This window comes from Sorex fumeus, unplaced genomic scaffold, assembly GCF_029834395.1.
Source record: "Sorex fumeus unplaced genomic scaffold, SorFum_2.1 ptg000093l, whole genome shotgun sequence".
Classification (NCBI taxonomy): domain Eukaryota; kingdom Metazoa; phylum Chordata; class Mammalia; order Eulipotyphla; family Soricidae; genus Sorex; species Sorex fumeus.
In genome coordinates this window covers 3,458,761-3,471,262 of record NW_026606150.1, presented here as the reverse complement: position 1 = coordinate 3,471,262, position 12,502 = coordinate 3,458,761, and the positions used below count along the sequence as shown (strand labels likewise).

Sequence of the window (12,502 nt, the reverse complement as noted above, 5' to 3'; positions counted from 1 at the left end):
CAAAAGCAAAAAAAAAAAAAAACCCTAAAAAAAAAGGGCATTGCCTTGCAGGTAGAGATTCACCCCCCAAATGCAAGTCAGATGAGAACAGACATTCCCCCCCGCCAAAGGGCAACACAGCGTTTCATTCTAAGAAGCCTCCTGAACCGCCCCCCTCGGGCGAAGGTTCACCCACCCACCCACCCACCCACCCAAACTCGGGGGGCGGGGTGGGGGAGACGACCGCGAACGGCTCATCCGGTCAACACCCGCCTGCACACCTGCACCCCCCAGCCGCTCTCCCCGGCCCGGGGGGCTCCCCGCCACCGGCCTCCCCGCCCCCCCACACCTGCCGGTCCAGGCGTTGACGCCCACTCGCTAGGCGCTCTCCCCGCCCCCAACCTGTTTTTTTTCTTTCTCCTCGCACCCCGTTATTCCCTCACCGCCCGCCCGCGCGACCCGGCGCTCCCCTCCCCCAGGCGCGGCGTCCCCCGGGCTGAGGCCGCCAGGAGGCGACGTGGGGGGTGGGGGTCCGCGCCTCCCCCTCCCCCCCAGCCCTCCCACCCCCCGCCCGCCCGCCCGCCCGGGCCGCGGGCGACCTCCCCGGCGGCGCCTCACCCGCACAGGAGGAGCCGCAGCTCTTCGTCCCCAGGGCGGGGCAGGCTCCCGGGCTCCCGCCGCCGCCGGGCGCGGACGGCTCGGCCCCGGAGGACGACGAGGAGACGGACGGGGACTGGGTGGCCGCCGACGAGTCCGCCATGGCTGCGCAAGCAGGGGGGCGGGAGAAGGGGGGCGAAGAGAGATGCGGGGCGGGAGAGAGGGAGGGGAGAGAAGAGAACCGGGCGGCCGGGGCGCGGCGAAGTCCGTTCACACCTCCGGCTCCGAGGACCGACTCCGACAGACTGACTGACTCAGCCGAGCGCCGCGAGAGGGCGGGAGCGCGAGCGCGCAGGCGCACACGGGGCCGCCGGGCGGGCGGCGGGGGCGGCCGGGCCCCGGTCTAGGCGCCGCGCGGCGCTGGGCGCAGGCGCAGAGCCGTCCCTCGGCGCTGCCGCAGGGGAGGCGGGGCCGCGCGGGGCTCACGCGGCGCCGCCTGCGGACGGCGTGGGCCGCGCCCTCGGGGAAGCGGGGGGCGGGGCCCCGCGGCAGGCCCCGCCCACCACTGCGGCCGCGGCCGGCGCGGGTACGTATGGTGGCATGATGTTGCCTCATCGCTCTTCTCTGGCTGGTGCAGGGGCGCCAGACGATCCATTTATTTATTTATTTATTTATTTATTGCGGGGCCACACCCGGTGGTGCTCAGGGTTTACCCCTGGCTTTGCGCTCAGGTTCCGCGCCTGGCGGGGGGCTCGGGGGACCGAATGGGATGCTGGGGGGATGGACCCCGGGTGGGCAGCGTGCAAGGCTCTGGCCACAGATGATGTGTTTTAACGGTAGACGTTTCATTTATTACTGGAATCATCTATTCCATAAATTCCAGGACCCAGGTTATTGTTGTTGTGATTGCGGTTCTGATGCGTTTTTGCCAGTGACATCGGAAAACCACCACCATGGGAAATAGGCAAGGTGTTTTCTGAACATTTTTTTCTTTTTTCTGGCATGTGTTGTAATATCTTATCGCTGTGAGACACAGATGATGGCACGCTCTCCTTGTAGGTAGGTGGAGAGTGATGCGATACAGAAGGAAAAAAAATGATTACTCATTCCAATCACATTGCAATGCCGCCATGGACCCTGACTCATCGTCTTATCGCATGCATTCCTGTTCCCGAAGAGGAGTCCCACCTCCGGTGTCCTTTCCTCCCAATAGACCACCAGGTGGAGAAGACATGTTTTGAGAGACGAAAAGCTCAGCTGATGAGAGAAAGAGCCAGGACATAACAATCTGGCTGTGGTTATGGGGGATGATAAAAATGAGATATTAAATATGGAGAGTGTGGCACCAATTGCGCAGGATTGAATTTTATTTATAGTCTAAAGGAAAGAGCAGAAAATGTATTTGAAGCCAGATATAACTCATAATCGATTTCATTCATTTCAGGGCATCTCTCCTTTAGGCTTGTGGAAGTCTACCCTTCTCCCTACAACTGGTTAAAATATTTTAACGTTACATAGTTCTTTTACAGAAAGGGATGTGGGGGACCTGAGCGATAGTACAGAGGGCAGGGTGCTTGCTTTGCATGCGACCAACCTGGGTTCAATCTCCAGACCCCCAGAGGGTCCTTGGAGCCTTTCAGGAGTGGTCTGGGAGTGCAGAGTCAGGAGTAAACCCTGAGCACTGCTGGGTGTGTTCAAAGGAACAAGCAAATAATAAAAAGAGAGACATGGGCTGGAGGGATGGTATGGTGGATAGGGCACTTTCCTTGCACGCCTTGCCCACCTAGTTAAGGATTCCCCCTCACTGCAATATGGTCCCTTGAGCACAGAGCCAGGAGTAAACCCTCAGCATAGTCAGATGTGGCCCCTTCCCCTGCCTGTCAAAATAAAGGACACAGACAGAAAATAATGAAACTGGGGGCTAAGAAGCCAGAGGGGGCAAGGAAGGGGGAGGAAGAAAAGAAATGTAAAACTCAAGGCTATAGTCCTCGTTATTGCTAAAGCTGCAGTTCATGAACCCAAAGGGCAATTGCAGGATCAGCAGACAGATCCTTTATCCCAAGGGAAGCTGGAGGCCTTGGAGAAGAAAGTAATCTGGCTAGTGGAAATCTTCCAGAATGGGCAGAGAACTACATCTGCCCTTGACAACTTTATTTTTTATTTTTTTTTAATTTTTTGACTTTTTGGGTCACACCTGGCGATGCTCAGGGGTTACTCCTGGCTATGCACTCAGGAATTACTCCTGATTGCCTGGTTGTACTGAGGGATATGTGTGATGGTGGTGGTGGTGGTGGGGAACCATATGGAATGCCAGGATTGAACCTGGGTCGACTGCGTGCAAGGCAAATGCCCTACCCCCTGTACTATCGCTCCACCTTCGTCCCCCTCCCCGCCCCCCAAAGCTGTAAATGTCAGGTAAATCCCATACAGAAAAAAATAAACTCTTGGCCATTCCAAGAATCTGTAAAAAGACACAAGAATATTTCCTAAAATAACTCCGGGGCAGATATCTTACTCGGGCACTTACAGCCTCAGCTGATAAAGCAGTCAGTTACTGCGGGCTCTGCATTCAGGAATTACCTCTGGCGGTGCTGGGGGAACTGCATAGGATGTGGGAATTGAACTCGGGTTGGCCATGTGCAAGGCAAATGCCCCTACTCATTGTACTATTGTTCTGGCCCACAAACTTTCTTTTAGATGGCAAAGGAAAACATGAGCCCCTTTGAGAGCTAGAGGCATTATCTACTCATCCTGATACCCACCTTGTCCACCAAAAAATTGCAAAATCTAAAACTTCCACAGCGTCATTTGGTGCTCTTAGAAAAAAAAATGTGACTGGAGAGATAGCTCAACAGGCTGTCGTACATGCTCGAGCACCAAGCTGCCAGTAACCCCTGTGTGCCCCTGGGTGTGGTCCAAGAACAAAACAAAATAAAAAACAGCGGCTGGAGCGATAGTACAGCAGGGAGGGCGTTTGCCTTGCACACCGCCGACCCAGGTTCGGTCCCCAGCATCCCATATGGTTCCCTGAGCACTGCCAGAAGTGATTTCTGAGTGCAGAATCAGGAGTAACCCCTGAGCATTCCCAGTGTTGTGCCCCACCCCCAAAATATTAATACGATGCTGGTCCTTGATCCTGAAAGCGGTTGTTAGGATCTGGACACCCTGACTGGAAATGAAGTCCATCCCCATGCTAGGCTGTGGCTACAAATCCAGGTACTCGGAGGGGAGAGGGGCTCAGAGGGCTGGGGTGCTTGGTTTACAAGCAGGAGCCCTGGACCTATCCCTGGCACAGCGTGATCCCCTGAGCACAGCACGAGTGACCCCTGAGCACCGAGGCCCCCAAACAAACAAGCTGTTGAAGTGGTTTCTGTAATCTCCAGCTTTTCCACACAAGTTTCCAGCTGCTGCTGCTGCTCCTCCTTCTCCTCCTCTTCTTTCTTCTTCTTTTCTCTTTTGGGTAACACCTGAACATGCTCAGGGGTTTCTCCTGGCTTTGCACTCAGGAATTACTCCTGGTGGTTCTCAGGGGACCATATGGGTTGCCCGGGATTGAACCCAGGTCAGCCAAGTGCAAGGCAAACACTCTCCCCGCCCTACTATTGTTCCAGCCCCTAAATTCAATTCTTTTTTTTTTTTTTGCTTTTTGGGTCACACCCGGTGATGCTCAGGGGTTACTCCTAGTTTTGTGCTCAGGAATCACTCCTGGCGGTGCTCGGGAGACCATATGGGATGCTGGGAATTGAACCCAGGTCGGCTGTGTGCAAGGCAAACGCCCTACCCATTGTACTATTGTTCCAGCCCCTAAGTTCAATTCTTGAGGCTGGTTTTCCTTCCTGTTCTCTCTTACTGTGCCAAACTCCCTGAGACTGACTCCAGTTTGGAACGTTGTTTGTATATATGATTTGAGGGTGGAGGGACCCACTCCTGACTGTGTTCAGGGCTTCTTCCTTGCTCTGTGCTCAGGGACCGCTCCTGGCTGGCCTAGGGGACCATATGGAGTGCCAGGGATTAAACCAGGGTCAGCTGCATGCTTGGCATGCACTTCACCCACTGTCCTACCTCTCTGACCATCCTTATGTATAATTTAATCCACAAGTGTTTATGAGCACCTATGCTTCTATGGTGGGAAGTTCAGAAAGATCCCAAAAATGTTCTGTCTTCAATGAGTTAAAATGGTAACAGTTGGGGCTTAAAATATTCACAAAATTTTAAAAAATACAATATGGGGCTAAAATGATAGTGCAGAGGATAAGGCATTTGCCTAGCATGCAGCTGACCTGGGTTTGATCCCAACATCCCAAAATTTCCCTAAGCACCACCAGGAGAAATCCCTGAACACGAGCCAAAAGTAATCCCTGAGCATCACCAGATGTGGCATCAAAAATAAAACAAAAGAAACAAATTTTGGGCTGGAGAGATAGTAAAAAGGCTAAGGTGCTTTTCTTGCATGACGCTGACTCTGGAGTTTGCCCCCCCCAACCCCCAAACACCCCCCACACCTCTACCTGTTGCGTATAGGGTCCCTGAGCACTGCCAGAAGCGACCCCTAAACACAGAGCTAGGAGTAAGCTCTGGGCACTGCCAGGTATGGCCCCAAAGTCAAAATCAAGCAAAATAAATAGGGTCCTCTGGAGAGAGAGTATATGTAACCAACAGGGGTTTGATCCCCAGCATCACACATGGTCCTCAGAGCATTGCCAGGAGTGATCCCTAAGAGCAGAGCCACAAGTAAGCCCTGAGCATCCTTCAGATAATACCCCCCCCCCACAAAAAAACACCAAACTAAATAGCCACCCCAAACAACACAAAATTCTAATTCGAAGATTAAGTGGCAAGTGAATGGTTATGGAATTTAAAAAGTGAGGGAATCATTGTGGATTACTGACTTAGTGATGAAGAAACATGAAGTAACAGAATCAGGGCTGGAGAGATAGCACAGCAGGTAGGGCGTTTGCCTTGCACATGGCCGACCCGGGTTCGATTTCCAGCATCCCATATGGTCCCCTGAGCACCGCCAGGAGTGACTCCTGAGTGCAGAGCCAGGAGTAACACCTGTGTGTCGCCAGGTGTGACCCAAAAAGGTAAAGGTAAAGTAAAGGCCCTCCCGTTGATCGTCGATTTGCTCGAGCGGGCCCAGTAACGTCTCCATTGGAGACTTTGTTGTTACTGTGTTTGGCATATCGACCCCAAAAAAAAGCAAAAAAAAAAAAAAACACCAAAAAACCAAAAAAACAGAATCAGTTTAGACTGATAAGGTGGTTGTTAGAGACAGCGGGGGGGGGGGGGGGGGGGGGGGGAGGGGGGATGGGGGGAGTGGATAGTATGAGGCAAAGGCAGCGGTGCTTTTGTTTTGGAGGCACTCCTGGCAATGCTCAGGGTTTTTGCCTGGCTCTGTGCTCAGGAATCACCCCCAGTGAGCTTGGGGGGCCATAGGGGATGCCAGGGATAGAACATGGGTCTGCCGCCTGCCTGGCTAGTGCCCCGCTGTACTAGCTCTCCGGTCCCAGGGTTGCTTTTGTGTGAGGATGCAGAAGACATTGTTCTAGGGGACCAGAGAGATAGCACAGTGGGGTGGGCTGTTTGTCTTGGACACAGCTAACCCGGGTTCAATCCCCAGCATCCCCTATGGTCCCTCAAGAAGCACTGCAAGGAATGTTTCCTAAGTGCAGAACCAGGAGTAACCCCTGAGCACCACTGAGTTTGGTCCCCTCCCCCTGTAAAATAAATAAATAAATAACCAAAAACAAAAAGAAGGAAGCCTAGGCAGAGCAGTCACAGAAAAGCACCCCTTTCTCTCCAGCCCCATGACATGACACACCAGTGCTGGCTTGCCTAGCAGAAGGGGGCTCAGATTGGCTCGTCCACCTTGTCTCTTCCCTCCAAGGCTGCCTTAGTGCATCGCACAGATGGCACGGCCATCTGCTGTGCGAGCTGAGAAGTGTCCCTGTGCCAGGCCTTTACTGTGTGTTTGGCCCAGGAAGACCAGAGCCTCGGGCTTTAACTGGGCCAGGAGGGAGGTTAAATGGAGGAGCTACCCGGGCAGAGGTGTGGAGAAGTATCACAATAAATCAAGACTTTGTCTTACTCCCCTTCTCCCCCCCACATACTTTATTTCAACATCATGGTTTACAAAGTCATTCATGATGCCCTGTAGCACTGTCCTCCTGTTCATCGATGTACTCGAGCGGGCCCAGTAACATCTCCATTGTGAGACTGTGTTTGGCATATCGAATATGTCACAGGTAGCTTGTTGCCAGGCTTTGCCGTGCGGGAGAGATACTCTCGGTAGCTTGCCAGGCTCTCTGAGAGGGGCAGAGGACTTGAACCCAGGTCGGCCGTGTGCAAGGCAAACGCCCTACCCACTGTGCTATCGCTCCAGCCTGAGTGTCACTAGTAGAAACAAACAAAAAACAAAGCCCCCCTCCCATCCCCGTACACAGGGCGCAGCCCCATGGAAATGAGTGAGCAGCGGGCACAGCTCAGGGCAGCAGAGCTGGGCATGGCCAGAGGGCCCAGGCCTGGCAAACTCTCTCCCTGGAGCAGCCGCGTGAGGGACTCTCGCCGCCCCCTGAGCTCCGCTGAGTACAAATTTAAAATATTTATAAATTCAATAGTACAACCCCAATCCCACCACCACTGTCGTCTTCTCTCCATCATTGTTTCCATTTTCCCAACTGCCCCTCAAGCCTGCACCCGTAGCAGACCCACAATAATTTATTTTATGTTGGTTGTTACTACTAACTGGTTAATGGAATGATCAAAAAATATTTCCGTAGAAGAAAATTTGTGAAAGTTGTAGCTCACTAAGGCACAAGGCACATGAAGTCTTCATCTGAAGGTTTACTAAGTTGTTGTAAGGTTCTGTGTTAATTTTTTTTTTCTTTTTGGGTCACACCCGGCAATGCACAGGGGTTATTCCTGGCTCTGCACTCAGGAATTACTCCTGGCGGTGCTCAGGGGACCATATGGGATGCTGGGAATTGAACTCAGGTCGGCCACATGCAAGGCAAACGCCCTACCTGCTGTGCTATTGCTCCTGCCCCTGTTAATGTTTTTGTTAGTTTTGTTGGTTGGCTTCTACATCTCATCCATTGTGGTAGAATTACTACTGGGATGTCCGTGTTGTAGAGTTTGGAGATGTTGCTTCAGAAAATCCAGATATTCCACTAGACAGTCTCTGAGGCTCATTCCTGACGTGGTAGACTCTGGTTTGAGGCACGGTGGTGGCTTTGGGGTGTGAGAGCAGCGTTATTAGGGTGTAAGTGTCCCCCCTCCCCTGAGGTCTCAGCTGGGAATGGGTAAAACAGGTGTCTGAGAAATTTTTGAATTTTCACAGCTCGCTGATCTCTTTTGAGATTCATTTGTGTGTCTCTGGAACAGGGCCCATAGACAAGCTCACATGACATTGATGGTGGCTCGTGGCCGTAGCTGCCAGGGCTCCCAGAAGTATAGGGAGATCGGGGAAGGCTGCCCATTCCACTGAGATGGCCTAGAATTTTCAGTGGAGGCTTTGTCTTAAGGCTCCTGGGAATTCAGTAAACCTTTTGGGGCAGGGAGTGGCTTTGGTTGTATTTTATTTGTTTTTTGGTTGATCCTGTCAAGTGCCCTCGGGCACTTCCCACTACTTCACAGTCTCTAGTGTTGTACCATCCTTGGTGCTCTGGGGACCCTGTGGTGCCTGGGATCGAACCCAGGTCGGCCATATGCAAGGCAAGGACACTACCGTTGGCACTATGTCTCCGCATCCCGCCCTCCCCCCATTACATATTTTTAAAACATGCAGAAGTCATATGTGTATGATTGTATGTATATTAAAAATAACCTATACTATAAAGGTATAGTATAGTTTAGTTATCTCATTAATGCCTCTGCCTACCAATCTCCCCTCTATCTCCCCTCTATCTACACATAGATAACGATCACTGGGAGTTTTGGTAACTGATGCAGGCTGGGGTGAACATGCCAAAACTGTAGCCCCTTCTCCCCTTTCTGTAGTCACAAACAATAGCATGTTAATAAATGCACTGTGTGGATGTTGCTCCCTTAATAATACAGTGTTTTTTGGGCTGAAGCAATAGCACAGTGGGTAGGGCATTTGCTTTGCATGCGGCCGACTGGGGTTCGATTCCCAGCATCCCATATGGTTCCCTGAGCACCGCCAGGAGTAATTCCTGAGTGCAGAGCCAGGAGTAACCCCTGTGTATTGCCGGGTGTGACCCCCAAAAGCAAATAATAATAATAATGATAATATAGTGTTTTTAAAAATTTTTTTGTCTAGCTTTCTAGCTTTTTGTTTTTTTCCTTTATTTCTTTTCGGTGAGGGCCACACCTGGTGATGCTCAGGGCGTACTCCTGGCTGTGCACTCAGGAATTACTCCTGGTGGTGCTTGGGGAACATATGGGATGCCTGGGGGTCGAACCCAGGTTGGCCCCACCCAAGGCAAAAGCCTATATGACTGAAATGATATTAAGGAAACAGTGGATAGATTTTGATCTTTTAATGTGTTATCATGTTGTGGTAAAAAAACCAAGCTCCCAGAAGAGAACAACGCAGAGTCTCCTGCCCCTGTGCCTGTCTGTCCTCACCGGGGCCCCTTGGGGGGGGGGGCTGGTTGTTTCCCTCTCCTCGGGGCGAGCAGAGCCCCAGCAGCTGAAGACCTCTGGGACCCAGCCACAGCCATGCTAAGACCACTCTCAACACGCTCGGACAAGCCTCACGCATGAAGGAACCAGCAGAGGAACCCAGGTGTGCAGGACCCGGGGCTGAGATCTCCAAGCCTGCTTGGATCGGGACTGGGCCTCCTCCACCCAGATCCCCCATCTTCCATTAGTTAGACAGTTACACCCACCATCTGCCGTGTAACCCCGTCAACAGCCAAGATCCAGAGACTTATAAACCAAGCTCTGGAAGCGCGTGGCCGTGACCTCTTTTTTTTTTTTTTTTGGCTTTTCAGGTCACACCAGCAATGCACAGGGGTTACTCCTGGCTCATGCACTTAGGAATCACTCCTGGCGGTGCTCGGGGGACCATATGGAATGCTGGGAATCGAACCCGGGTCGGCCGCGTGCAAGGCAAACGCCCTCCCCGCTGTGCTATCACTCCAGCCCCGGCCGTGACCTCTTATTGTCTAGTTTTCGCTCTCAGAGAACCCGGCAGGCTACTGAGAGTATCCTGCCCGCATATATGCCTGACTGGGAACATCTGAAAAGGTGAATAGAGGCTGCCCCAAAAGTCCCCATCCCTCTCAGAGAGCCCAGCAAGCTACAGAGAATATCCCGCCCTCACGGCAGAGTCTGGCAAGCTATCTGTGGCGTACTCAATATGCCAAAAACAATAGCAATGAGTCCTCATTCCCCTGACCCTGAAAGAGCCCCCAGTATGCCATCGGCCTACACTGGCATGTGACAGGGAACAAATGGAGATGTTACTGGCGCCCACTAGAGCAAATCGATGAACAATGGGATGATAGTGATAGTGACAGTGATCATGTTGTTGACCTGATAGTCAAGTTTATAATATCCTGTGAAGTGGGGTCAATTTTTATTTTATTTTTAATTAAGACACCAACATCTCATTATGATGAAAGAGAAATCGAGAAGTTCTACATGGAGCTAGAGAAGTTCTATAAAGAAGACCACACCTTCTACAAGATCATTGTGGGTGATTTTAATGCCAAGATAGGACCGAGAAGATCAGCTGAAGAACTTCACATCGGGACCCATGGCCTAGAATGGAATGAACAGGTTGAGAGACTGTCTGAGTTCATCATGTCGACCAAGACCATCCATGGTAACTCACAGTTCCAGAAGACAGAATCTAAACGATGGACATGGGAGTCTCCCGGTGGACGATTCCACAACGAAATAGACCACATCATATTCAATCGACGGTTTTGCCTGACTGATGTCGCTGTTGTCCCAAAATTTCGAACGGGATCGGACCACCGTCTCCTTCGTGCAAAATTCTACTTCACAGAGCGGGGAGAAAGGGCTGCAAAGTTCAAAAAGAGAACTCCCAGAATGACCACCAACTGGGAACTCTTTGGTACTATTGCGGCAACATGGGAAGATGCCATTGTTGACAACATTGACGAGGAATACGATCGACTGGTTCAGCACCTCCATGAATGTGCGAGGAACGCCAAGAGAGAGATAGCCACAAAAAGTCGCCTATCTTTGAAAACTCTTGAGCTAATTCGCCAGCGTGGTTTGGCGCATGCCTCAGGCAACCGCAAGCTAACGTCCGAGCTTGCAAAGCAGTGCAGAGATGCGATCAAGGAAGACCTCAAAGAGAGAAGAGCAGAAGTACTGATAGATGCGGCAGAAGCCGGGAAAAGTATTCGTAACGCCCGCCTGTCCTTCGCCAACTATAAGACCAAGATGACTGCCCTCCGACGTCCTGATGGATCCATCACATCCTCCAGAACGGCAATGGAGAAGATTATCCATGACTTCTACTCAAATCTCTTCGATAGCCATGTCCACTTGCCAACATACCAAATTCCACAGGATGGGTATGTTGTTCCCAACGTTCTCCCCTCCGAAATCCGACACGCCATTTCGTCGGTAAAGAAACAAACAGCACCTGGCCCAGACAAGGTCAGACCTGAACACCTGAAGAACCTGCCGTCAGTACTCATCAATACACTGGCTCGGCTCTTCACTCGCTACCTGTCTGAATGCAAGGTTCCGTCCCAATGGAAAACCAGCAGGACCGTACTACTGTTCAAGAAGGGAGACATCCATGACATTGGCAACTATCGCCCGATCTGCCTATTGTCTGTCATCTACAAGTTGTTCACTCGAGTCATCCTGAATAGGATTGGCAGAACACTAGATGAAGGACAACCATGCGAGCAAGCAGGGTTCCGCAAAGGATTCAGCACCATCGACCATATCCACACAATAACCAAGCTCATTGAGGTTTCTCAGGAGTTCAAGATGCCGCTCTGCTTAACGTTCATTGATTTAAAGAAGGCCTTTGATTCTGTTGAGACGGAAGCGGTCATTGAAGCCCTAGCCAATCAGGGCATTCAAGCCCAATACATCAGGATCCTCCGTGAGCTGTATTGCGGATTCACTACCAGGATCTCACCATTCTACAAAGAAGTGATCGTTGATGTCAAGAGAGGGGTGCGGCAGGGTGATACCATTTCACCGAAACTCTTCAGTGCCACCTTCGAGAACATCATGCGACGACTGGAATGGGAAGGAATGGGAGTGAAGATAGATGGTCAGCAATTACACCACCTCCGCTTTGCTGATGATATTGTTTTAATAACACCAAACATCAGCCAAGCGGCACAAATGCTGGCCGACTTTGACCATGAGTGTGGAAAGGTAGGACTACAGCTGAATCTTACGAAGACAATGTTTATGAGAAACAGCCTTGTTCCTGACGCCCCATTCGCTCTCAATGGAACGACCATCTCCGAATGCAACAGCTATGTGTACCTAGGTCGAGAGGTCAACATGACAAATGACCTGGCACCCGAGCTGCGCAGGAGGAAGAGAGAGGCTTGGAACGCCTTCAAGAACGTCGAAGAAATAGCTAAGAGGACGAAGAACCTCCGGCTCCGGGCACATCTCTTTGATTCCACTGTTCTTCCTGCATTAACATATGCCTCAGAGACCTGGGCCCTTCGCAAACAAGATGAGAACGCCATTCAGGTCTCCCAAAGAAGAATAGAAAGAGCTATGCTTGGAATATCACGTTTCACTCAATTGAGAGAAAGAATCCGGAGTTCCGACATCCGTCGACGATCAAGGATCAGGGACGCTGTCTCATTTGCCAAGGTGTCGAAAATCAGATGGGCTGGTCACGTAATGAGATTTAAAGACGACCGTTGGACTAGAGCTGTTACTGATTGGATTCCACGGGATGTCAAGAGACCGCGTGGCCGCCCACCTACCAGATGGTCAG

At 51.6% G+C, this 12,502-nt stretch overlaps 1 protein-coding gene across 3 annotated transcripts in view; it reads right to left on the bottom strand.

The window, feature by feature from the left end:
- Positions 1-993, bottom strand: part of RTN3 (reticulon 3) — a 53,187-nt gene extending 52,194 nt beyond the window's left edge. Inside the window, exon 1 of one of the 3 annotated variants that reach the window (XM_056131698.1) lies at positions 598-993. In XM_056131698.1, the coding sequence (XP_055987673.1) occupies positions 598-739 (142 nt within the window). In that variant the 5' untranslated portion in view covers positions 740-993. The remainder of the gene's footprint in view (positions 1-597) is intronic. The other 2 variants (XM_056131699.1, XM_056131700.1) reach the window with 2 other exon arrangements.
- Between the last annotated feature and the right edge of the window lie 11,509 nt (positions 994-12,502).